Source organism: Boleophthalmus pectinirostris, unplaced genomic scaffold, assembly GCF_026225935.1.
Source record: "Boleophthalmus pectinirostris isolate CB_2022bp ecotype Guang Dong unplaced genomic scaffold, ASM2622593v1 HiC_scaffold_2, whole genome shotgun sequence".
Lineage (NCBI taxonomy): Eukaryota > Metazoa > Chordata > Actinopteri > Gobiiformes > Gobiidae > Boleophthalmus > Boleophthalmus pectinirostris.
This window is the reverse complement of record NW_026571152.1, coordinates 20,136,498-20,160,111: the sequence shown is the minus strand read 5'-3', so window position 1 is coordinate 20,160,111 and position 23,614 is coordinate 20,136,498. Positions and strand designations below refer to the sequence as shown.

Here is a 23,614-nt window from a genome sequence, read left to right as displayed (position 1 = left end):
CTGTATTGCAATGTTTGTCTCCATGTAGATAGATAGGTTTATACCATTCCAGACAAAGCAGTAACATCTAAATACAGAACAACAACATAAACAAGCAGGTGGTGGATTATCCATCTGGAAAAGTTACAGAATGCATCTGTAATTAATAATTTTTTCATTTTCTCTCTTTACAGCAAAAGTCAGTGGCCAGGAAGAAGTGTGCTGGTTGTAAGATTTCAGTGCACACAATGTGCATGGAGCAGTTGGAGAAGGTAAAACTGGTTTTAGTTTTTTAATTTAGTGTGATTGTTTTATTTATTTATTTATATTTATTCTCTTTTCAGATAAACTTCAGGTGCAAGCCTTCATTCAGGGAACCAGGATCTCGGACTGTCAGAGAGGTCAGTCACTTGACACAAATGGTTGGTAAAATTTATTGTCACATCCCTTAAATTGCTGTAGTTTTAAATGTGTTTTTTCATTGGTTCATTGTGTTTATTATATATAAATTATATATGTCTTGAAGAATTCCCTCCAGAGCATCTGCCCCAGGCCATCTGACCTCTGAGTATTTATACAGAAATACAAGTTACATACATATCTACTTTTGTTTCACAGACTTAACTTACATTTGAGGACAACACAGTTTCCTTGGGGGTGGGGACAGTTGTGTCTGCGCATGTGTAAAACATGTTAATGACTGGTCTGGGTTTCAGGTAGAAATCACATTCATTTACACAAAGACTGATTGAGAGAAATGTTTCCACAATATCAATTTCCATCACACATTACACATAGTTCTGATTATGTGCAGCTTTCATTATAGATTTTAGACTTTATGCAGTCTTAGATTATTTCCCATCTAGTTTTGAGTCATCTGAAAATATGCCTATTGCAATTAAAGGGGCACTATGTGCTGGTAGAGGGTCTGATATCTGCTTGTCTCCATGAACCTGTTAATGCTTTGCCTGGAATGTTTAGTGTAGCTTTAAACTTTTTTGCATGGAAAAGCATGCATTCTTACTGTTTGCAGGGATGCCTCTCCACAGATCTAACCTGTATTTTGTCATGCTGCTTGACTCCGCGGAGATCGAGGTGTTTACTGCTATGTGTGGAATCTAGGGAAAAACTATAACATCTCAATGGAGACAAGCAGCTGACAGATCCAACACCAGAAAAGTTACATAGTGCTCCTTTAGATAAGTTTGCTGTGTTAATGTTGATTAATATTTTCTCAGTATGAAATAAATTGTCAAATGGTTTTAAGTTGTTAAATTGTTATGTTTTTTAATTATTCTTATGAAACTTGTAAACTACACTAAAAATTATTTGAATGCTGATTATTTGTGTCTGTGAATTTGGTGTGAAGAGTGAAAATAACTGAGCCTACACCTCCATTAAAAACAGTTTTCTCTTTCAGCCGAGCGTTGTGAGGCATCACTGGGTGCACAGGAGGCGGCAGGCGGGGAAATGTCGCCAATGTGGAAAGGTTAGCCTCTTTTAGACAACAACAAACTTACACATTATGCATTTAGCAAAAGAGAAAATCAACTGACTGAAAACTACTCTGAAACTTGCACATCTACTTGTTTACAGGTTCTGATTGTTAGCTACTGTAGATCTATTGAACTACACGAAGTGTGAAGCATGCCTACTGCCTACACTTAGTGTAGTTCAGTACACCTAGCTGGCAAACAGAAACTGTAAACAAGTAGGTATGTTAGTTTCAAAGTAGTTTCAGGGTAGTTAGCTGTTCCATTCAGGTAGATAAAAGGCAATGTCTGATCAGAACTGAGGATCAGAACTTTTGATCAAAAAACTTGCGTCCAGTTGGCAGAATTGAATTTCTCTTTTGTTATGGATCCTACCTGGACAGCTGAGGGATTGCATTACATAGAAATTACGCATTTAGACAAAACTTAAGAAAACAGAATTTCTTTTTGGCAATGATCAAATTACCATTACAATAACTTGGGTGATAATTGAAATCACTATTATAAATATATTTTTCTTTTAATTTATTTGTAATACTTTATGAAGCAAGCAGCCATATCAGTCAAAACAGAATTTAATTGAACATATTTACATTTTTGTAAATGTAATTCATTCATGTCAATGTAATTCATATTCAAAGCAATAATTGCAATCACAATTCAAGCATGATAATTGCACAGTTGTACCGATATCTGTAGTTCTGTACCTCGAGTGAATATGTTGGATAATCAGGCTGACAAATTATATATGTTATATCGATTGGCTGATACAATATTTGCACTTTTTAATGTATCAGTCGTAAAACTTCAGAGGAGATCAATATGCACTAAACATGACTACACAGCTCCCCTATAGGTTAGGGTTAAAAAGGGCTCTGACTGAGTTTGTAGTCAATTTAAATCACATAACTTGGGTAAAATAATAAAAATTGTCTCCACATATCAGCCCATAAATATCAGCAGTGGCCATCGGTTTCTGTGGATTCTAACCAATCAGCGTGAGCATCGGTCATGAAAAATCCATATTGGTCGACCTCTACTTAGAATTATTATTTTTCCATCAGTCTGTCTACAGTGGTTTTGTACACAATGAAATATGTTTTTAGATGCTTAGTGTCAACAGTGGCTAGTAAATGGTCTAAACGATATACTCTATTCTAAACGATATGCTCTGAACCTTCAGTACATCTTTCTGGATCCAGTATCGATATCTGTGCATCTCTAATTTTTACTTTATAAACTAACCTCCATGTTTATGTTTAACAGGGATTTCAACAGAAGTTTTCATTTCACAGTAAAGAGATTGTGGCCATCAGCTGCTCATGGTGTAAACAGGCTGTGAGTAGTAATACAATATAAAATCACACCAGGATAAACAATGAACATTTAGTAATAAATAAAAACTGTCCATGCTCTTATTTTCATTTAAACTTGTTTAAAACAGTATAATATTTTTGAGTTTTAAAGTTTCTTCGTAATTATTTCTTTGTAATTTAGTTATCACTGTATTTGTTCTTTGCCACCAGTATCATTAGTTTTATCTTTTTTAATTGTGTGTTTCAGTATCACAATAAGGTGACATGCTTCATGCTGCAGCAGATCGAGGAGTGCTGTTCTTTAGGAGCTCATGCCGCTGTTATAGTCCCACCCACTTGGATCATTCGAGTCCGAAAACCACAGGTTAAAAGTTTTTTTTTATATCTACAATTTCTAAAGTGCATTCATTGTATTTTGTCGCAAAAATGAACAATCAAAAATGTAGCAAAAATGAGCGATCATGATTATGTACATTTTAGCTCCCCTAAATCTACACATTTCTATGTAGATGTTGTTTCTTGTTCTTGTTGTATCTAGAAAACATGTTTCTATCTATTCTGCAGACATCTTTAAAGTCCAGTAAAAAGAAGAAGAGGACGTCACTGAAAAGCAATAAATCGAGCAAAAAGGGAGCAGAGGTGAGAATGCTGTGGTACATGTGCACTCTGTGCATAGTAAATGTATGAAGCTGCTCAAAATGAATAAATAAATAAATAAATAAAATAAAATAAATAAAGGCATAAAGAATAGTTGAGCAAATTACAAAAGTTCTAAAATTAAAAATACAGTAGATGCTACAGTCCCTTTTTAAAAAGACAGTCGGTAGCAATGACTGTTCACAGTTAGGATTTGATTTACAAGTTTGCAATACAATTTCATCTTTAGATTATTCCTTCAATTGTCATATCTGAATTGAGCACCTGGACTCATAAATTAATCTGGTTGTTATTCTTTTGATTAATCAATTAGTTGTTTAGATTTCAAAAGGCCTGTGAATATGAGGTGAATATGGCCTAAAATTAAACTAAACTATATTATGTATTCCATTCCATTCTATATGGCGTACTTTACAGTAATGTTTGTATGGATATATTGTTTGGTTACACAAAATTGTCTTTCATGTCAGCTCCAGGATGGTCGGTGGAAGCCGTTCTTAGTGAAGCCTCTTCCCTCTCAGTTAATGAAACCTCTCTTAGTGTTTGTAAACCCAAAGAGTGGAGGAAATCAGGTACTGGCTCACAAAATTCTTACATTTTATTGTCAAAAAGAAATAATTATACCTAAAAATCTTAATTTTTCAGGGAGCAAAAATCATCCAGTCCTTCATGTGGTATCTAAACCCTCGGCAGGTGTTTGATCTGTCAAAGTCTGGACCCAAAGACGGGTAAAACCAAAACTCAAATTGTAAACTTTTTATGGAACACTGACAAAAATCAGAAGTATATTGAACTGAATAGAGATTACTTGATTTTATTTATATTGTCATTTTTGCAATTTCATGATCTGAATAATTAGTATATCTATAAACTGATTCATGTCAAAATACCTACTATGATGTACTGATACTAATTTCTTCTTTAGGTTAGAGCTCTATGCCAAAGTGCCAAACTTAAGGATACTGGCCTGTGGGGGAGATGGAACGGTGAGTGGGTTCAGTTATTTTATTATCGTGTATGAAAAGTTTCCAGATATTTTCATTTTTAGTTGTGTACTATGTTTAAAAAAACAATCTTCAAGTGTTTATTGTATCCAAAGCCAAACACGAAATCACAATCCTTTTGTTTGTGCAGGTGGGATGGATTTTATCAGTGCTAGACCAATTGAAGATCCGGCCTCCACCACCAGTCGCCATTTTACCACTCGGGACGGGGAATGACTTGGCCCGGACACTCAACTGGGGTGGGGTGAGTAGTGTCTCTTGGCAAAACCTTACTATAGAAACATAAACATTTTCTATCACTTCCACTGAATAAAGTGACTAATTTTGACTTCCATTCTGGCTCAGGGTTACACAGATGAGCCCATTACAAAGATCCTGTCCCACGTGGAGGATGGGAACATAGTGCAGCTGGACCGATGGGACCTCGAGGTGGAGCCAAACCCAGAGGCCCGGCCTGAGGACAGGGACGAGCAGCAGACTGACAAGGTGCTTAAAGTAGTCATACAAAAATAGATATTATGGACAAAAGTCATATTCAAAACAATATTAAGTTTAGTTGATACTCTGTCAATGTTATCCTTCCCTGGTTTAGTTAGTATATTTTTATAGCCCATTGTAATCTATACTGAGACAGTCTACCTGGATACTTCGTGGCCAGAGACTTTTGCCAATGCACCATATTGTGTTGTTATTGTTTTTTTGTCCCCCCTCGCAGGATCAATACCTGCTCAAGTTAATATGTAGTTTCAGTTATAGTTATAGTATTGATTGATTGGACAACTCTAATGCTACATCTAGACTTAAATTTTCCATCTTGCTTCAACTATATTTCTATGTATATAAAGTATTGGTTGTACATTTCTTAACACTGAAAAACTAATTTTGCATTTAGCTTCCCATTGACGTCTTCAATAACTACTTCAGTCTGGGCTTTGATGCTCACGTCACACTGGGCTTCCATGAATCAAGAGGTGAGCACATTTTTCCCCTTATTTAAAAGTTAGATTTTCTTACTTAGTTTGCAGTGACATAAGCTTTGAGGTTTTTAGGGTGCCAGGGTATTCGAATGAGCTGTGCATTGAAAGTATAAAACTTGATTTTTGTTGAAAATAAGCAAAATAAAAACCCAAATAGTATATCATGTTTACTGATGTATGTTTCAGTCTGTGTATTATGGACTATGTCTATTCGTCAAACTCTTAATCAAGAATTTTTACACAATAAGAGACATAATTCATATAAAATACAATATAGACAGTTACAGTGTCCAAGGGTTTCTAACATTGACCTTATTGTTATTTTAATCAAACCTTTTGTAATTTCAGAGGCGAATCCGGAGAAGTTCAACAGTCGATTCAGGAATAAAATGTTCTATGCAGGAGTAAGTGCGTCCTTTTGTCCAGATGAGAATAAAACAGAGATTTGAAATTGAATCTAATCTGAGGCACACCTGTGTTTGTGCTTTTCAGACGGCCTTCTCCGATTTCCTCAGCGGGAGTTCCAAAGATCTCGCCAAGCACATCCGAGTTGTGGTACGCTCTGCTATGTTCATTGTCCTAAACCTCTATGTCATTAATGGAAAAATTAAAACTAAATACGAAGAGGTGCCTCTGCTAATAATCTTAAAATACTTTTGATGATTTGAAGTTCATCTATTTTTTCTGTATTTATCTCTCCTCAGTGTGATGGGACAGACCTTACTGCCAAAATACAAGATTTGAAGCTTCAGTGCCTCCTCTTCCTCAACATCCCCAGGTGAAACATTAAAACAAAGACATAGAACACAGGTCAAAAATAGTGTAATATGAGTCGATTAAGGAGTATTTTGGTATTTAAAAAATATCTAATTTCTCCTGTTTTCAAACTGTGTGGTCCTACCCACTCACACATCTAATTCTTTACATGCATCAGTTTGTATGCTCATCTTAAACATGGGTCTCAGATTTAATAAAATAATTTATCAAATGCAGTCCTTTTTGCACAAATTACTTTTATTAAAACTGTTAATATAATGTTAATCCACTAAAAGAAAAATATTAAGACTTACTGTACTCCTGTTTAACATGTTCATTTGGATAGATACTGTGCCGGGACAGTACCGTGGGGAAACCCGGGGGAACACCATGACTTTGAGCCTCAGAGACACGACGACGGCTGTATCGAGGTCATCGGCTTCACCATGACGTCACTGGTCTGTGTTTGTTACTAATATTGGATTTACTTTACAATTGGTACAAAGTTACAATAGTTGTCTATATACAGTGATGTTTCTTTGCAACATTTCAAAGAAATTTATCATATGAGATTTTGGCATATATGTTATGAAACTTGTAATTCTACATGAACAAAATAAATTCCCTAGAATGTAACTTTAGTTGTTACATAGTGTAAATCTGATCATTACCCAGGCGACGCTGCAGGTGGGCGGTCACGGTGAGCGGCTGCATCAGTGCAGAGAAGTGACTCTGAGCACGTTCAAGTCCATCCCGATGCAGGTGGACGGAGAGCCCTGTAAACTGGCCCCCTCCATCATCAGGATTAGACTTCGCTCCCAGGCCAACATGGTCCAGAAGGCCAAGAGGAGGATCTCCATGCCCCACCTCAATGAGTGAGAACCACAACCCTTACATTCAGATATTTAAGTGTGAAGATAAGGCCTCTTTGGGTAGAGTATTAAGACCAAAGTTTGGCAGTATGATCCCAACAACTACAAGTGTCATTGTGTTCTTGAGCAAGACACTTCATCAGCCTTGCTATGTATAAATATGTTGTGTTGTTGATTGATGGTGATGGCTAGCACACTCTGGCTAGTGTGGGATGTGAATGAGTAATGCAAGAAAGCACCATACAAGACTAATAAATGCCAAGTCAGTTGTATTTCTGGATGGGTATCACTGCTCTTGTGATCTCATGCCAAGACTGTAGAAATTAGAGCTTTGTGGTTAAAAGAAAAAGTTGTGGTTGCCTGTATGTGACAAAGATATGTAAGATCAGGAAAAACATCAGTGCCTGAAAAGCAAGAAATAAGTATTTTGCTCTCAGATTTGAGTAGAAAATATATATATTGTCTTTAAGAAGTATTATTTTTGCCTGACAGTCAACAGCCGGTGCCAGAGAAGCTGCAGATTCGTGTGAACAGGATCAGTATGGCCGCATATGAGGCTCTGCACTACGACAAAGACCAGCTCAAAGACGCCTGTCAGTAACTTACACACATTAAAATTGACTTTTTGGAAAAGTTTGACCAATAATAATTTAAATTATTTTGTGTACCTCTTATAGCCACTCCCCTAGGTCTTATCACTGTTCCTGGAGACTGTGATCTGGAAACTTGCCGGCGGCATATAGAGAGACTGCAGGACGACACTGATCAGGTAAAAAGCACTGTGATTTATTTTGAACAAAAAAGGTTTAAAATTAACATAAAAACAGAGTGATGTTGATTGCAAATGTTTAATTTTACAGGACAATGATCCGATGAGAGGAGAGTGTTTTTCATCTCAGAAGCTGTCCATGAAATGGTGTTTCCTTGACTGTAAGTACAAAATGAATAAGACAAAGTACACAAATATATGACTAAATAAAAAGTTTAACAACTTGCTGCCCTAAGATAACAATAATATGAAATTTTAACATTTCTGTTTTTCTGACTAGGTACTACTGCTGACCGTTTCTACAGGATTGACAGAGCTCAGGTACAAAATTACACTTTAGTCATTTGTAAAGCAACTGAAGATGTAATTAATAGAGTTAGAATTTGTGAATGGTGACTGCAATAGTTAAATCAATGCTACCCTTTGGGTTTATCCTAGAATCATTGGGAAAAATATATTATGAATGGTAAAAGTCCTCAAAATATTGCAAATAACAGGAAGCTGGAAGTTGTTCTTTTTAAACAGCATTATCACATTTATAACAATATAATGACCAACAAATTAACACAGTTATTTAGTAACCCTCTTGGTTCCTCTCCTCACCACATGAACTGTGTGCTGTGCGTTTTAGGAGCATCTGAACTACGTAACAGAGATCGCTCAGGAAGAGTTATACATTCTAGACCCAGAGTTGGTGCAGACAGAGACAGTGGGGACATCCCCCGCCATGCCGGACCTCGTGGACTCAGACGAACAGAGAGAGTTCAACTTCGGCTCCTCTCCCACCTCCCCATCCACGCCCACCAACTCAGCAGCTAATAGGTGAGACAGTGACATACTGGATCATATAAAGTATGGAGAATTTTCTTTTCACGTTTTATGAGTAAAACTCGATATGGAGTAATGTCAAAATCTAATATTATTTTTACTGATTACACTTGTAATGTTGATTCATTTAACTACAAAAAGTACACAAGTTCCAGTTGATTTAAACCATACTACCTCAACCTTAGCACTTCCCAGGTTCAGTTTGTGAGTTTTTAAATGCAGGCTACATACTCTACTTTTAAAATAGAAAAAGTGTGTGTGTGTGGTTTTTTTTTTTTAGATAATAATTTGAAAAGTGTAACATCTTGAGGAATATATAAAGTATTATATATTCTAACTTGAACCTTTCAAAAATTGTAAACTCTAGTAGCATTAGTATTATTGGTAACAGCAATAATATCATAAAAGTAGTAATAGATGTTTTATTTCCTACTTTATTAGTACAAATTTTAGAGAGCATTTTTCTCAACTAACAGCTTTGTCATCTCAACCAAAACTTCAATCACGCATCAAAGGATCAAATCATGAAGTATCTGCTCCTCTCTAAACACAATAGTGACTAGTCTCTTCCGTGTGAGCTGAGCGCCTCCTAGTGTCCACCGTACGCACTACAATCTCTATTGTGATGACTGAATGTGTGAATGAACTGAGCTGGTGTGAACGGGCAGCAGCTGGTCGTTATCTGAAACCATCTCCAACAAAACGAACTCCTGCCGATCTCTGAAGTGCTGTTTCCATGACAACGAGCGGGGAACACTGACCGGTCTCTGCGGCTATTGTTTTCATATAGAGACGATCAATACTGAATACAACTGAATACTATCCAACACAAGAGGAAAAATAAACCAGAAATTAGCCTTACCACTGCAGTAAAAATTTCTTCCACCCACTTATGTTGGAGTGGAAACAGAATATCCTAATACTAAATACAGAATACTGAACAGCAATACCCTGTTATTTAAATTAGGGATGAGCGATTCTGTCATATAATATTTTAGGACATGTCCAATATATAAACCAGTTAGTCAAAAGTTATTATTATTATTATTTTCTTAGAAAAAATACACTTGGTTTAACAGTTAATATTTTAGTATTTTCTGATTGTACATATATATTTATAAATTAATTTTATTTCATTAGGTAAATTATGGGGTTTGTCGTCAGAGTGGACTTATTTTTACTCTAATATATTCTCTGGCATGTAACACAGTGTGAGTTGTGCGCTCCTCTCTTGTTTGTTTTATTGATTTGCTTTTATTGATTGGTCTCTTATTGGTCTATTCTTTTTTTACTCTGTTGGTTTTATTCTGATTTACTATTTATTATGTAATTGTTTTGATTATTGTGTTAACTTGTTGATTTTTGTTTCAGTGTATGCAGCATATTGGAAAGGGCTTGATCTGCATTGTTTCCTCATATTTGTATCTTATTGTTTGGCTTTGTTTCTTTGTTTTATTTTTTAGGATCCGAGATTTACAGAGGAAGAGGATTTCTAGTGACAGCTCAGTATCTGATGCTCTGTCTCAAAACTCAAAGGCAGCACTCTGCAGGTAACCATTTCTGTTTTTTTTGTTTTTTTGTTTTTTTTACTTGTGGCTGTTCTGTGAAATGTATGATTACTGTTTACTCAAAAAGTATAAAGACCAGTGGAAGATTCAGGAAGTAGATCTTAAGATAGTTTTTATTTTGTTGGAAGTGACAATATAAATTTTAGGTCAGCTTGATTATGGATATTTGTACTGTTAAAAGTTACTTACAAAGAAAGAATACATGCACTGTCATTTATTAATAATGTTTTGTGATTTATCTTTTAAAGCCACTGTAGAAGTGAACAGTTTAGCAATAACTGTAATCACAATTTAAATTCAATTATTTACCCAGTCCTATCTTAGATTCATGTTCTGGGAAATATGTAGTCTGCCATGTAATGCAAATGTAAGTAGTACAACTAAATAATTAGAATTCATGATCTGTAATACTTTGAATCTCCTGACAGCAATGCTTTAGTGCACAATCAATTAAGCTCATGAATCATGTAATAACTGTTTTATGCCTTTGTGTGGCAGTAGAGAGTGCTGGATCATTGGGTATTTGTTTTCAAACTATTTTACTATCTTAAAATGGTAATTATTTAATAGCTGTGCAAACGTGGCAGAAAAATTCAATACTGCATATCCTATATTATTATTATAGGTTATATTATTAGATGCATTATCAATTGACTGCTGTAAGTTAATATTATACCATGGATAGAAAATGACTCATTACAGTAGATAGATATTTTGTGCAGCTGCACTTTTTAGTAGCATCGTATTTGTATATAATTTTATACATGTAATTTTAATTATCTTGACTACTTTTAAAATCCTTGTTACTGAGAACAGCACATGTCCTGTCTGTCCCTATCCATGGCTGTTTGACCACTTAAACTTTTCTATTGTGGAGAAACGTAAGACCAACTTAATTCACCTTTAAACGGTTAAATTAAACATATTTTAAAATTATTTTTTATTATGTTATTTGGTGATATATTTCTCCCTTTTTTATGTATATAAGATTTTGATATTCATTTAAGTTATACAGTAATATGCAGAACAAAAAAAACTGTTAAATTATAAAAGTTTAGTATTTTATATCTAAAATGCTACTAAAATTGTGTTTAAAGTAGCACTTTGAGTAGTATTGTTCATGCAGATACCGATTATAACCCATACTATCAGGTTCCTGATCAATCAAAACTATTCTCTAACAAATTCTCTTGGGCTTGCTGTAAACCGCCCCTAATGCTTTAAGTTTTAAAATAAGAGTTACAAAAGTTACAGAAAGGTTAGGTTTCAGCGTTTCCACGTTTCCATTGCTTCATGACTCATTCCCACTGTTTCCATTTAAATGCTGCTGCTCATGATTTAACCATAATCTGTTAATTATAGGTTAAAACATGGGCTGGTTTTCCCCTTCTGTCTCCACTGTTAAATTACGCTAGTCTTGCATTTGTGGTTAAACTAGAGGAAACTTCGATGTGTTGGAAGCGCTCAGCATTTTATATTTTTATAGTTTAAGCAGTTGATTACAGGTTGCAGTGAGCTAGTTAACCAACAAAGAAATAGCTGCCAACACACTTGATATTACGTTTGGGAGACATTTTCTATATTATTTTTGTGAAAAATGCAAAAAAAAAAAAAAATTTCAAAAATACAGTTGAGATTAGGTTCAAGGTCATTTCATATTTTAAATATCAGAAATAAGATTGAAAAAGCACCATATTATGAAAATGGTCAGGGAAATTGGTAACTGGCAAACTTTTCTAGATATGCCAGTTACTGAACACATGCACGATGTAACTTTTGTTTGTAACATGTAGGTCATATTACATTCCCTCTAATGTTTCACAGTATGGCATATCCTGCTTAGGTGTTTTATTTTGACTAAATACATTCTTACTGGGACCAGGTGCTATTATCACCGTGTATCTGTGGATAATTCATAATGCGATACTGTGGGGCATTCTAGGGAGAACTATAACAAGCAGGTGGTGCGCCCGCCACAGACCAAAATGTACATTGTGCTCATTTAATCGTAGGCCTAGTGTAGTGTATGTGTAATCAACAAATGGTAATTTGGGTCAGATAGTTATTTATGTGGCTGATTCTGTGCCATTATAACTCCTGGGGATATTTACCTTATTTATCTTTATCTTATATTTTGGAGGCTTAGAAACTAAATTGTTACATTTAAGGGGCATCTACACTAGTACAGGTCCCAACCTTTTTCACTCATTCTCCTATAAAAAGACTTTCTTATACAGAAAAATAATTATTTTCTGGTTAATAAAGATGTTTTAGACCTTCATGATTATAAATGATTATAAAATTACTATTTAATATGCAATTAGCATGCCATCCAATCATTAAATTTACAAAACATTGTTTGGACCTTTTTGCTAAGAACTCCTGCGATCTCCCTGAGAATCTTTGGGGATCCAAATTTTGGTCCTCCTGACCCCCAGCTCCACTTTAGTATAGCTGCAGTATATTGCAAAGGGTGAAACTTGTATTTAATGTTAATTTATTAATAACCTGAGCCTTTAATACATTGTTGGTTTAACCATTATCTAGTATGGCACTGTCTTGTTTTATTTATTTTTTACTGACCTCAGACAACTGGTGGGAGTCTTAGGACAGTATTTGATCAGTGATTTCTAAAGTGGACATTTTTGAGAGATAAAACAAGACTGCTACTGCTGGTGCATGTTGTCCTCATTGTCTCTTGTGTGTTAATTTAAAGGAGAGGGGCAAAGATTCTCAATGTGCACCGTTCCAATACAACCCTCGCCGATTTCAGGCCCATGATTAGGTAGGAGTCCAGTACTTCCTGTGTGTGAGCCTCCACTTCCTTTATCTGACCCGTTGACTTCCTGTTTGTGATTCGCTGACTTCCTGTGGCTCGGTTTTGGTTGTGCTTTGTGTCCGTCCGCCTCATTCAAATAGTTGAAGAAACTGTTAAAAATGATGCATTGGTTTGTCCTGTTTGTTTTGCAGTTCGTCAACTCCAGTCCCACGCAACACTGAAAAAGGTACTTGCACATACTTGACCTCATTACATTATCTGGCATACATTTTAAAAAGCACTGTGCAAGTCTGCTCATCTCCATGGAGATGTGATGACTATGGACTATGGAAGTGAACATATTTCTCTTCATTTATTTAATTCTCTGTGTTTTTTTTGCTCAAAAACAGCTTGAAATAGATGCAGTCTTACTGGAAGTGAGCTCGCTTCTCCATAGATTTGACCTCAAACTTGACTTGGTGATGCCATGTCCTAATTTTTTCACAGTAGCTAAGTTTAAAAGTGATTTCTTGGCAAAACCAACATCTGCATGAAGATAAGCAGATGGCGGACCCTCCACTAAAAAAGTTACTCAATGCACCTTTAAACAGACAAGATGACAAAAGACACAATAGGCACATCCAAATCATTTTAATTGCCAATGCCAGTGGATAAAAAGTCTTGTCTTGGCATTGGTGATCTGGTATCAGTAGTTTTGGTTCATGTGACATCACTTTATAATATCCTTGTAGTTTAAAATAGACCTGGGTCAGAAATCTATGATGACTTTCACCTGTTTGCATGTAACCTGGGTTAATGGTTAATCTCTCCAAGTACTGGGCCTAATTCATATGAAACACAAACTGGCACAAAGTCTTTTCTGTCAGTATAGATAAACAAAAGTAAAACAATTTTTTCCACAGCAGCGTCAAAAATGTATGCCATTATTTAGCCCTAAAGACACGATTGTCGGCAGTTGAGTTACATAAGCCCCCATCTACCATGTGAAATTATAACTGAACTAGTACTTAAAAAGACTGTAAATAATCTTTTGGAGGAATTTTAAGCACACCAATATTGATCTAAAAAAAGCCTGGATCATGTATGTATTGAATCAAGATTTGGTTTGGAAAGTGGTGTTAAGGGTTACAGTGATATTAAATATTGTCACAAACTTAAAAATTCAGTGTCAGATTGGCACTGCACCTGAAAAACAGAATTGTTGCATTTCTAGATAAAATTGCTCATAGTGTGCCACTTTATATTCTGGATACAATCTGGCTTGTCTTTTGCAGATGCAGAGTTAATAGACTGTGTAAAGACTGAAGACCTGAGCCGAGTAAGTCCTCACATTATCCTGTACTAAAAGAAGTTTGATACCAAAATAAATCTTGTGTTTTGTTGCAGTTGAAGGCGCTGCACCAACAGGGGGCAGACCTGCTGCTTCAGGACCAGAATGGCTGCACACTGCTTCATCATGGGGTGGATATTGGCAGCAAGGACATTATGAAGTACCTCATTGACAATGGTAAGGAAATATTTCTTTTTAAACATGTTAAAATACATTCATACACTTCTTCGTCTAGATTTGGAAATGAAGACTATGCTTTTTGCTACATGACTTGTCTTAATGTCTTAATGTTGCTTGCTGCTTGACTTTGAAATATTTTGATTGACAGTTGAGAGTTGAGATTCCAATTTTCAAGTTAGCCCACTTAACATAAACTGGTTTGCCCTTACTAAACATGTACACAAACAATCTGTGCTTTTGATTGTGCAACTAGCTTCAGGACTTTCTGTAAGACATACTGTAAATCTGTTACAGATCTGTTAAATTTGACTTCACTTAAAATCACTTTGCTGTATGCACCAAACACATTTTAATTATATGTTTAAAATTGGAATGAAATTAATCATACTTTTTGAAGAAGAGTTTTCCTTATAACTTCTGCTGACCACTGGGGTAGTTCTAAACATGATTTAGTTTGACTCAGAGCCTGATTAAAAATAACTTCTTGTAATCTGCGCTCTTACAGTTTTTCAAAAGGTACTGCAATCACAATTGAACCTAGGTTGCCAGTGCCTAAACGTACAGTTAGAGGACAAATACAAGTTTTTCATTCTCAGCATATGGACAGGCCAAAGCTCAGCTGTAGAGGCTGCACTAGCACTGATTGGCTGCTGGTGCTGGGGTTTAGGTAGTGATCATTCAGATCTGGGAGTTTAGATTTATACCAACTGAAATGGGCACCCCAAATGCATTAATGCATTATAATTCTTCAGTAAATGTTATATATGATTTGAAAATGTCCACCTCTGATATGGGGATGCAGATAGGTGTTTCTTAAATTTAAAATCAAAGATCATAGGGTTCCTTTAAATCCTGCTTTGGTTTGTACTAAAATCCATTTAAGCCAGTTTTAATTCGGTATTAAAACATTAATTAAATTGGTATGTTGGTATGGTTTTGGTTTTGGTTTAGATTTTAGTCTAGATTTAGCCTTGAGTAGTCTTCCCTGTGCTATATTAATTTTATGTTATTCAGGTTAAGACAACAACTGAAAACATAACATTCTTAAGGTGGTACTTTGTGTGAAACCCAGTGCAGTTTCATTTATAACAGTACCAGCTACGAATGAATGAACTTAAACTGAATTACGGCCAATTTGATTAGTTTGCTTGAGTGTTGGCTTATAGTAAAGTGGAGCGTGTTTTCCCAGCAGCAGGTGAACACAGCCTGTGCATTGAGTCCTGTCTCCGTCAATAAATCACACTCAGTTTGATGGATGAGGCTGAACTCTTTACTGTGACAGGAACCTGCTTACTGCTCCAACCAAAGCAATCTGTGTCATCATTATGGGACACAGTGTTTGAATGGGGTTAGCTAGTGGAGTGTTTTAAAATGTGGATGCACAGTTCAGTGGCTGATAGAGGTCTATTTTGAAACATGGCACGATACACTGTGGCAATGCTATTTGAGAATTGTTTACACATTATTTAATCTATTAATCTTCTTATGCAAATTCAGAAGTAATAAAACAGATATGCGAAGGAAGAAATACACAAATTAATAGGAAGTAATCAGAAACAAAACATAGAACTGGCACTTATCACAAGAACAGGCGTCAATTCTCACTAAACTTCTAAATAGCAAACTGACATTGTGGTCTAAAAACATTAAGTTGTCTTGTTGGTTATTTTAGTTTGATTAAAGGTTTTTAAACGTGTCTAATGTGTTTTCTTTCTTCCAGTGCCCACTTCTCACCTGGACATCACAGAGAAGGAGACGTGAGTGAATTATCTTTATTGCATGTATAATAGTACTGGGGTAAATATTTGATGTACTTTGATAAGCACGATTGCATGTATAATTTTTGTGTGTATTCTGATCCAGAGGAGAGACAGCGCTGCACAAAGCGGCCAGTTCGTGCCAGAGGACCATCTGTCACTTCCTTGTGGAGGCTGGAGCTTCCCTCATGAAGACTGACCTCCAGGTAACTGACAAGAAGACCAAAATGGAAACCATTTCTCTCACACACAATTCACTGTTGTTCACAGTTTTACTAACTTACTAACAAGTATGTATGACAGATTAGACAACACATTTCACTAAAACATTTACCATTACACCATTACATTTCAGATTTTACTTAGTTTGTTATCTGGTTTTTCCTGATTTTAGTGTTTTTAATATAGTAAGTTTATAATTTTATAAATTTTTGGGCATCAAATGCTACCGAGCAACCATAATGTTATCAAAGGCCAAAGTGTGTCTAAATTACACAATAATTATGATTAGGCTTATACAAATGAATGACAAACATTAATTTTGTTAAATAAAGGTTTAAACTGACAGAAAAAACATCCTTGCACATAAATTGTCCGAGCATTTTGCATGGAATTTTCAGTGTTGGACATCATACTAGTAGTTAGAGGGATTCTGTTTTAGAACTCACCACTACTTCCTGTATTTTTGTGCTTTTTTCTACAAACTGCCAATTAACTGATGTTAGAGTATGATAAATATTTACCACAGCATAATTTTTTTAAAAAACGTGACAACCTGTCATATGTACTTTAACTGGTTTGGACTAAGCCAGTGGCATTGAGATAAGTATGGAGAACTTTAGGGAAGCACGAGACCAGCGCTTCCTGCCATCATACTTTAAATACATCCCCTTTAATTCACCAAGCCCATTTCAGTTTAATTCTGTTATATCTCCAAGGCACATTTCCTGGTGGTTTCTCAGGCCGCTGATTGCCACCAGCGAGTGTCTCAGGAGCATGTGACCCACTTGTATAAAGTGATTAATGTTGTGTGTCAATGAGGAGCCCGGACTCTGCAGGATCTGGCCACAATCTGGGACTGGGACTCGCCATGACAAAGGCCTTAGCACTGTGTTTCCATGGAGATGTCAGAGCTAACAGGAAGCAGCCCATAATCTCACTTTCTCTCTCTCCTCCACCAAAAGAAAAGACTTCATGTGATACTCTGTGTGTGGAGTGGGGCTACTCACTACTTTAGTACTTTGTAAACATGGATATTTTGCTTTTTGATGTTAGAACAAGTGAATGGAGAAAGTAATAGCTTGAAAGAGAACTTAGTGGTGGGTACAAAATTCATAGTGATGTAATTGTAACATGTAGTTGACAAGTGCAACCAAAATTACTGTAGATGTTTTGACTGTATTTGTAATCATTGTAGTTATTACAAATAATGTGAATTCATTTTTCTTTTAATGGACTGAATCGGAGGTAGGTAAAGGAGCCAAAAATTATATTTGAGTACCATTACTTCAGGTCTAACCAACAGCTCTTGCTTTTATTCATTAGTGGGAGCAGGACTGTGAATGGTAGTAGATAGATGGAGCTTTGTTGGGTGATTTAGTGAACTCTCTGCTCTATGGAGCGGTGTGGGTCAGGGTGAGGCCACAGCTCAGTGACAACATTCTTCAGATCATCTATGGACATCAAATTTTGAGAAGACAAATGCATCCAAATGTAGAAAAGGTTAAAGGCAGTCAAAGTCACTGTTCTACAGTATGGCATTAAACTTTTCTTAATTTTAATTACAGGTGTTTAAAAGCTCACTTTAAAACATACATCCTTACTGTGAGTGGGGTCGCCTCTCCACAAGTCTGACGTGACGCTGTAACATAACACGGTGGCATCACTTTCATTTCCATAAAAGTGACATAGTGCACCTTTAAATATATTTTAACTTGAAGGCTTAAATGTGTGACTAATCTTATATCATCATAGTATGAACTAAAATTCCATTGAAAATGCAGAAACAATTTACATGCAAGAAATGTGTTTTTTAGTCAGTTTTTAGCCTTCATTTAAAAAATAGGTGTTATTTACTTTTGTCAGTCAAGTTTTAGCCATTGTTGACATTATGGTTGCTAGGCACAGTTATAAACCCACCTCTTCTCTGTCATATTTGCTATTTTATATTATTTATAAAAAATAAAAAACATGTTTTTGTGCATGTGAAATCCTAAATATAATGATGTTAACTAGGTTTTAGTGAAATGAGTAGTCTAACCTGTCATATACACTTTAAAGTACCTTGCTATTGTTCTCATACCAATTTCTATTTACAGGAGTTTACAATTTACACAATTTACAGTAGCCTTGTAAAGTAAAGGTAGTTAAAATCTGTAATTTTTTTGCTTGACTTTCCAGGGGGAGACTCCTAAACAGCGCGCAGAGAAAGCAGCGGACCACGACTTGGCTGAATATTTGGAAAACCGCCAACATTATCAGATGATCCAGAGAGAGGACCAGGAGACAGAGGTCTGACCCAAAAAACTGTAGTTCTGTTTTTAGTACTATACTGTTTATGTTCAATAATAAGTGTCTTTAAACCAGGAACACTGCATCTCCACTGACAATGAATGTAAATCACATACAAACAGAGCTAACGAGGAGAACAGCCAAGATTTTTAGTGAAATTTGGGTATATTGACGTATGTTTTTACATGTGCTCTATGGGGTACAAAGTGTATTGAGGTAATTGTGGTCCCAGTAATGAAAATTAATAACTAGGATACAAGTTAGCAACATAAACCAAACAAAAAAAAAAATTAACTTTGTGATCTACTCATGGGTTTCAGCTTTGGCAACCACCCTCTGTAGTCATATCAAGTCATATAAGCAATTCAAATAAAAATATTATATATCTTTTGAATGGGGAACTAAAGCAGGACTAGACCATAGCTAAACCAGTACTAGAAGAGGACCAGAGCCAATATCCATAAGAACTAAGTTGACTTGACTGTCTTCTTGTTACTGCTGTGAAGGACTTTCCATAGTGAACCATTTTTGAAATACTCTGAGGTAGAATGCATTTTTAAATTCAGAATGTACTATACACGCACATTTTCTCAGTTATGGTAACAAGGATCTTTTTTTTTTTTTTTATTAAATGATCTAGTTTGCTTCTAGTTATTTCTATTTTATTTGCACTGGGACCACAATTCTCGTTATCCCACACTATGTGATATGCCATGTACAACCTTATTTCAATATTCTCAAATATTTAAAGTCTACACAAACATGGGTATTTTTCTTTTTTATATATATATTCCAATATTTATTTTTTCACATTCCAGTCCATCAGATTTGTGGACCCATTTGGATATAGAGTTGGCTTAATTATTATACATTATCATTCGTTAGAAAACTAAATTTCTTTAACCAATACTGCTCTTATAGTAGCTGTAAATGTCACTTTGCATTACACTTGGTTGGTTATCTGTACCAACAACCACCACACCAGTCACATAGACCAAGTGAGTGAAGTGTCTTGCCCAAAAAACACAACAACACTAGTGCAAGCCATGTGCTGTGTTCACTGATCCAGAGGTCTTGTCTGTAAACCGTTATTATATTATAAGCAATAAACCATACCCATATTTGTGTGGACAATACAAAATGAAAAATGAAACTTCCACCAGAAGCAAGTCGGTGTCTCTGTCATACAAAATATTTCACACATTTCCAGGTGGGTCTTTATTCCCTACACAACCATTCATTTTACCTCTAGATGCTTTTATTGCCATATATTTTAGAATGACTGCAAAAACGTGTCTTTTTAAGCATTTAGTGACCGTTTGGATGTATTTGTTTACTATTAAATGTCACATATTTAACTTTTAGTCACCTCCTATTGAGCTATTTATATTTTTAGACATAGATAACACTTGCTTGGGATCAAAACATTGGAGCAAGTTGCCTCCCGCTTCTCACTTTTCCTTATTGTGGATTTATGTTCAGATTTTAGTAAATTTCCTCTATATAAGATGTTTTTGTAACTTTGTCTGTTACATACCAAAATGCAAAGGGTGATGCTTTTACTGTGTTGTATAGTCTGTGTATATTCAGTGTTTTAATGGCCCCAAGCCTGTTTTTCTGCCAAAGCAGTGGAGATTGTATTAATAGTGACTGCAATTATAAGATGTAATGCTGTACAATATCATTATGGAGTAAGAATGTTTGGTTTTATCATTTCAGAGTGACCTGCAATAAAGCACGTCAGTAACATGCTGTGTCTCCTGATCATTTTAAAATGTACTGAACAAAATGAGCTGAAGGAGTTGACCCTCTGGTTGTTCAAAGACGTTATGAATGTTATCGAGCAAAATTTAGCAATCAGGTCAGATCCTTAGTGGGTTTCACAAGGTTCCCCCATAACGCAACACATAAAGAGAGTTCATCCACAGAGTTCATATGCAAAAGCGCATGTTGCAATGTGGGAATTTATTTTGTAACTAAATGTAATGAAGAATGACTTAATGGTACTGCCTGCACTTTTTAAAATAGGCACTTCTATCACCACTCTGACTACAATCACAACTAAACTTGGGATTGCCACTCCCTTAACCTGAAGATTGAGGACATATAGCACAAGAACTTCCTCATTCTCAAATATATACACTGCAGCAGCAGATGGATTGCTTAATAATTGTCTGCAGGTGCTGAGGTTTAAGTAGTGACAATTCAAATTAGAGAGTCCTTTTAGGTTTAAACCAACCTATGTCAGCATTGAAACTGGCAACCCAAACGAGAGACTTATGAGGCTCATTCTGCCTTCTGATTGGATAGTTGTGTTGAGAAATTGCATGGACATGCCCAATGTCTTTGTAATTAATAATAGATTAGCATTAGAATTGTTATCAGTAAAAACTACATACGATTTGAGCATGTCTACCTCATCATAATTATGGGATTTAAATAAAAATCTTACGTACAATTCCTTTATTATTCTTATATAAAATAGATTCGGTTTATACTCTTAATACAAGTACTTTTCAAGCCTTACCTGCAGCTTTCTGCTCAGCAAACTTTCTAATAACTTCTTCAATAATTTGAGCTCCATATGATTAGAAAATCTCAAAATGCTAGGGTTACACCTACCAACAAAAGGCCTCACATGGTCTGAGTTTTGGACAAGGAACCTTCCTGCAATGGGGCAAGAATTATTTGCCACCATGCCCCCGTTGGTTCTCAGTTAGTGGGATGAACATTTGTATTATATATGATATAGTGAATAACCAGTTGAACAAACACTTTTAATTGCTTACTTCTCAACAAAAGGAATATAAATCTGAGGACCTGAAGGAGGACAGGCAGCTCCTCTCCGCTGTGCTCTGCTCTTGTGTGTTTTCCCAGCTGCAGTAGGGACAATGGGCCTCTCGCATGACTGAGCCATTGGGAAGTGATGGAGTCGGCTGCATTCTTGTAGCTTGGACGTTGGACAGAAATAAGGAGAGCCCTGTAGACCCCAGACAAAAGACCACTGCAGAGAGTGACGTCTGTGTAAAGAGCACACGCAAATATTTACATGTTGACACACATAGGAGGTAAGGATGGACCTCAAGTGGACTTTGGACATGGAGAGATATAAGACTGCTATTAAAATGAAGCGATGGTGTGATGGAGAACAGACAAGACAGTGCTTGCAGTTATTTAAACAGCAAACTAAAGTATAGAGTTGATGAAAATGATAAAAACATTGAAATAAGTTCTTTCTGAGTTTTCTTTTAGAGAATGGTGATCCAAATGCAGTTATTACTATATGAATCTGATGTGTCACCCAATTTATAATAACCTAAATGTAAATAAAAGCTGAGACCTAAGCTTTGTCAAAGATGTTGTTATACCCACTACCCAAGTTGTTGACCTATCGTAGTTTTGTTTTTGCTCAGTTAGTTCAAAATGATTAAAAAAAATGTTCTCAAGAAATCGTATTGACTGACATGCCAATGATTAAGAGCAAAAACAATCTTGCATTTTACTGACCTAGTTCTTGCTATTGTATTTGAAGTATTGACATGCACTTTGTAGGTCTCAACAAGTCTGAACCTGTCTGTGTGACAAACTACAAACTCATTGTCAGATATTTCACAAACTCTATGGGTTGTCTCTGAGATGAAGATGTAGAAGTTCATTAATCCTTAAAGGTGGACTATGTAACTTTTCTGGTGGAGAGCCCATCACCTGCTTGTCTCTATGGAGTTGCACAGTATGGCATTAAACTGATCTCCGAGGACAAGCAGGTGACCAGGAAAAGTTATAGGTCAAAATTGAGAGTACATGTTTTCCATTGTAGTTTTTAGCAATCAAAACACCAATAGTTCAGTTCTATAGATAAATGTACAATGCTAGACTGTGGGACATTCAAGGTAAAGTAATGCCTTGAATGTAATAAACATGAAACACAATGAGCATGCGGACAGAAAAGTTACACATTGCACATTTAGGGGAATGTTGTGACAAGGGAGCATTTTGGCCTTAGCAGTTTACAGACTGTACAAATCAGACTCCAGTAAAGAATATCAACCAGTACTAAAGCTTTAACAGTGACAGACTGTATAAGATTCAATAAAATCCACATCATATGAAACTATTTTTTCCCTACCGCAGATCTTTTTTTCCCTTCTGACATGTATTTAAGTTTTACAGGTAGAGCAGGCGTGTCCTTCTAACATCACATGACTCACAATTTGACCTCTACCCAGTGAAAGATAGGGCAGCCCTGAGCAAACAGCAGCTTTATGACGTCTGAACACCTTTATAAGCAGTTACCGTCAGGCGCCTGAGCAACCGTAAATGAGACTCGAAACTGACAAGACCGAGCATGAGCCAATAAAAGAGACAGCAGGTGACCAACTCAGACAACCAAGTTTGAACCACCACCAAAATGTCTGCCAGATGTCTGAGTGCTTGTGACTAAACTATTATAAATTGTTATGAGTAACTTGTGCATTTGCCAACAACAAAAATTTCATTTTTTATCACTCATAGATTTACTCACAGAGAAGAGTAACCAAAACATCAATAAAAAATATTACTCAAGTAGGGGTAAAATTATGTTCCCATAAAAGTACTCTGAAAAGTACAGTTTACTCAAGTTACACAAGTAAAGGCAACTGAGTAAATGTAACCGCCTTTGAACAAAAGCTATCATTTACTTGCACTGCCGTGTGGCTTAGTGGTTAGATCTGCAGCATTTATACAAGTCCTTGATGTTGTGCTAAAAATAAATAAATACATATAATTTCTCTCAGGTCAAGAGAGGATGAGGTTGCACTACGAGTAATTAGTAGTACTGGTACACAACTATCAATTTA

The 23,614-nt window shown here is 35.8% G+C and overlaps 1 protein-coding gene across 2 annotated transcripts in view; it reads left to right on the top strand.

Moving 5' to 3' along the window:
• The window catches only part of LOC110169325 (diacylglycerol kinase zeta-like), a 35,310-nt gene extending 14,785 nt beyond the window's left edge, over positions 1-20,525 (top strand). Inside the window, exons 5-34 of one of the 2 annotated variants that reach the window (XM_055155392.1) lie at positions 174-251; positions 324-401; positions 1,400-1,468; positions 2,739-2,810; positions 3,036-3,152; positions 3,353-3,427; positions 3,916-4,017; positions 4,091-4,173; positions 4,371-4,431; positions 4,580-4,693; positions 4,795-4,935; positions 5,342-5,420; positions 5,775-5,830; positions 5,919-5,981; positions 6,131-6,204; positions 6,529-6,640; positions 6,858-7,057; positions 7,547-7,647; positions 7,732-7,823; positions 7,915-7,984; positions 8,104-8,144; positions 8,455-8,645; positions 10,115-10,201; positions 12,936-13,004; positions 13,190-13,224; positions 14,273-14,316; positions 14,385-14,505; positions 16,229-16,265; positions 16,372-16,471; positions 18,666-20,525. In XM_055155392.1, the coding sequence (XP_055011367.1) occupies positions 174-251; positions 324-401; positions 1,400-1,468; positions 2,739-2,810; positions 3,036-3,152; positions 3,353-3,427; positions 3,916-4,017; positions 4,091-4,173; positions 4,371-4,431; positions 4,580-4,693; positions 4,795-4,935; positions 5,342-5,420; positions 5,775-5,830; positions 5,919-5,981; positions 6,131-6,204; positions 6,529-6,640; positions 6,858-7,057; positions 7,547-7,647; positions 7,732-7,823; positions 7,915-7,984; positions 8,104-8,144; positions 8,455-8,645; positions 10,115-10,201; positions 12,936-13,004; positions 13,190-13,224; positions 14,273-14,316; positions 14,385-14,505; positions 16,229-16,265; positions 16,372-16,471; positions 18,666-18,782 (2,679 nt within the window). In that variant the 3' untranslated portion in view covers positions 18,783-20,525. The remainder of the gene's footprint in view (positions 1-173; positions 252-323; positions 402-1,399; positions 1,469-2,738; positions 2,811-3,035; positions 3,153-3,352; positions 3,428-3,915; positions 4,018-4,090; positions 4,174-4,370; positions 4,432-4,579; positions 4,694-4,794; positions 4,936-5,341; positions 5,421-5,774; positions 5,831-5,918; positions 5,982-6,130; positions 6,205-6,528; positions 6,641-6,857; positions 7,058-7,546; positions 7,648-7,731; positions 7,824-7,914; positions 7,985-8,103; positions 8,145-8,454; positions 8,646-10,114; positions 10,202-12,935; positions 13,005-13,189; positions 13,225-14,272; positions 14,317-14,384; positions 14,506-16,228; positions 16,266-16,371; positions 16,472-18,665) is intronic. The other variant, XM_055155393.1, reaches the window with a different exon arrangement.
• The last annotated feature ends 3,089 nt before the right edge of the window (positions 20,526-23,614 follow it).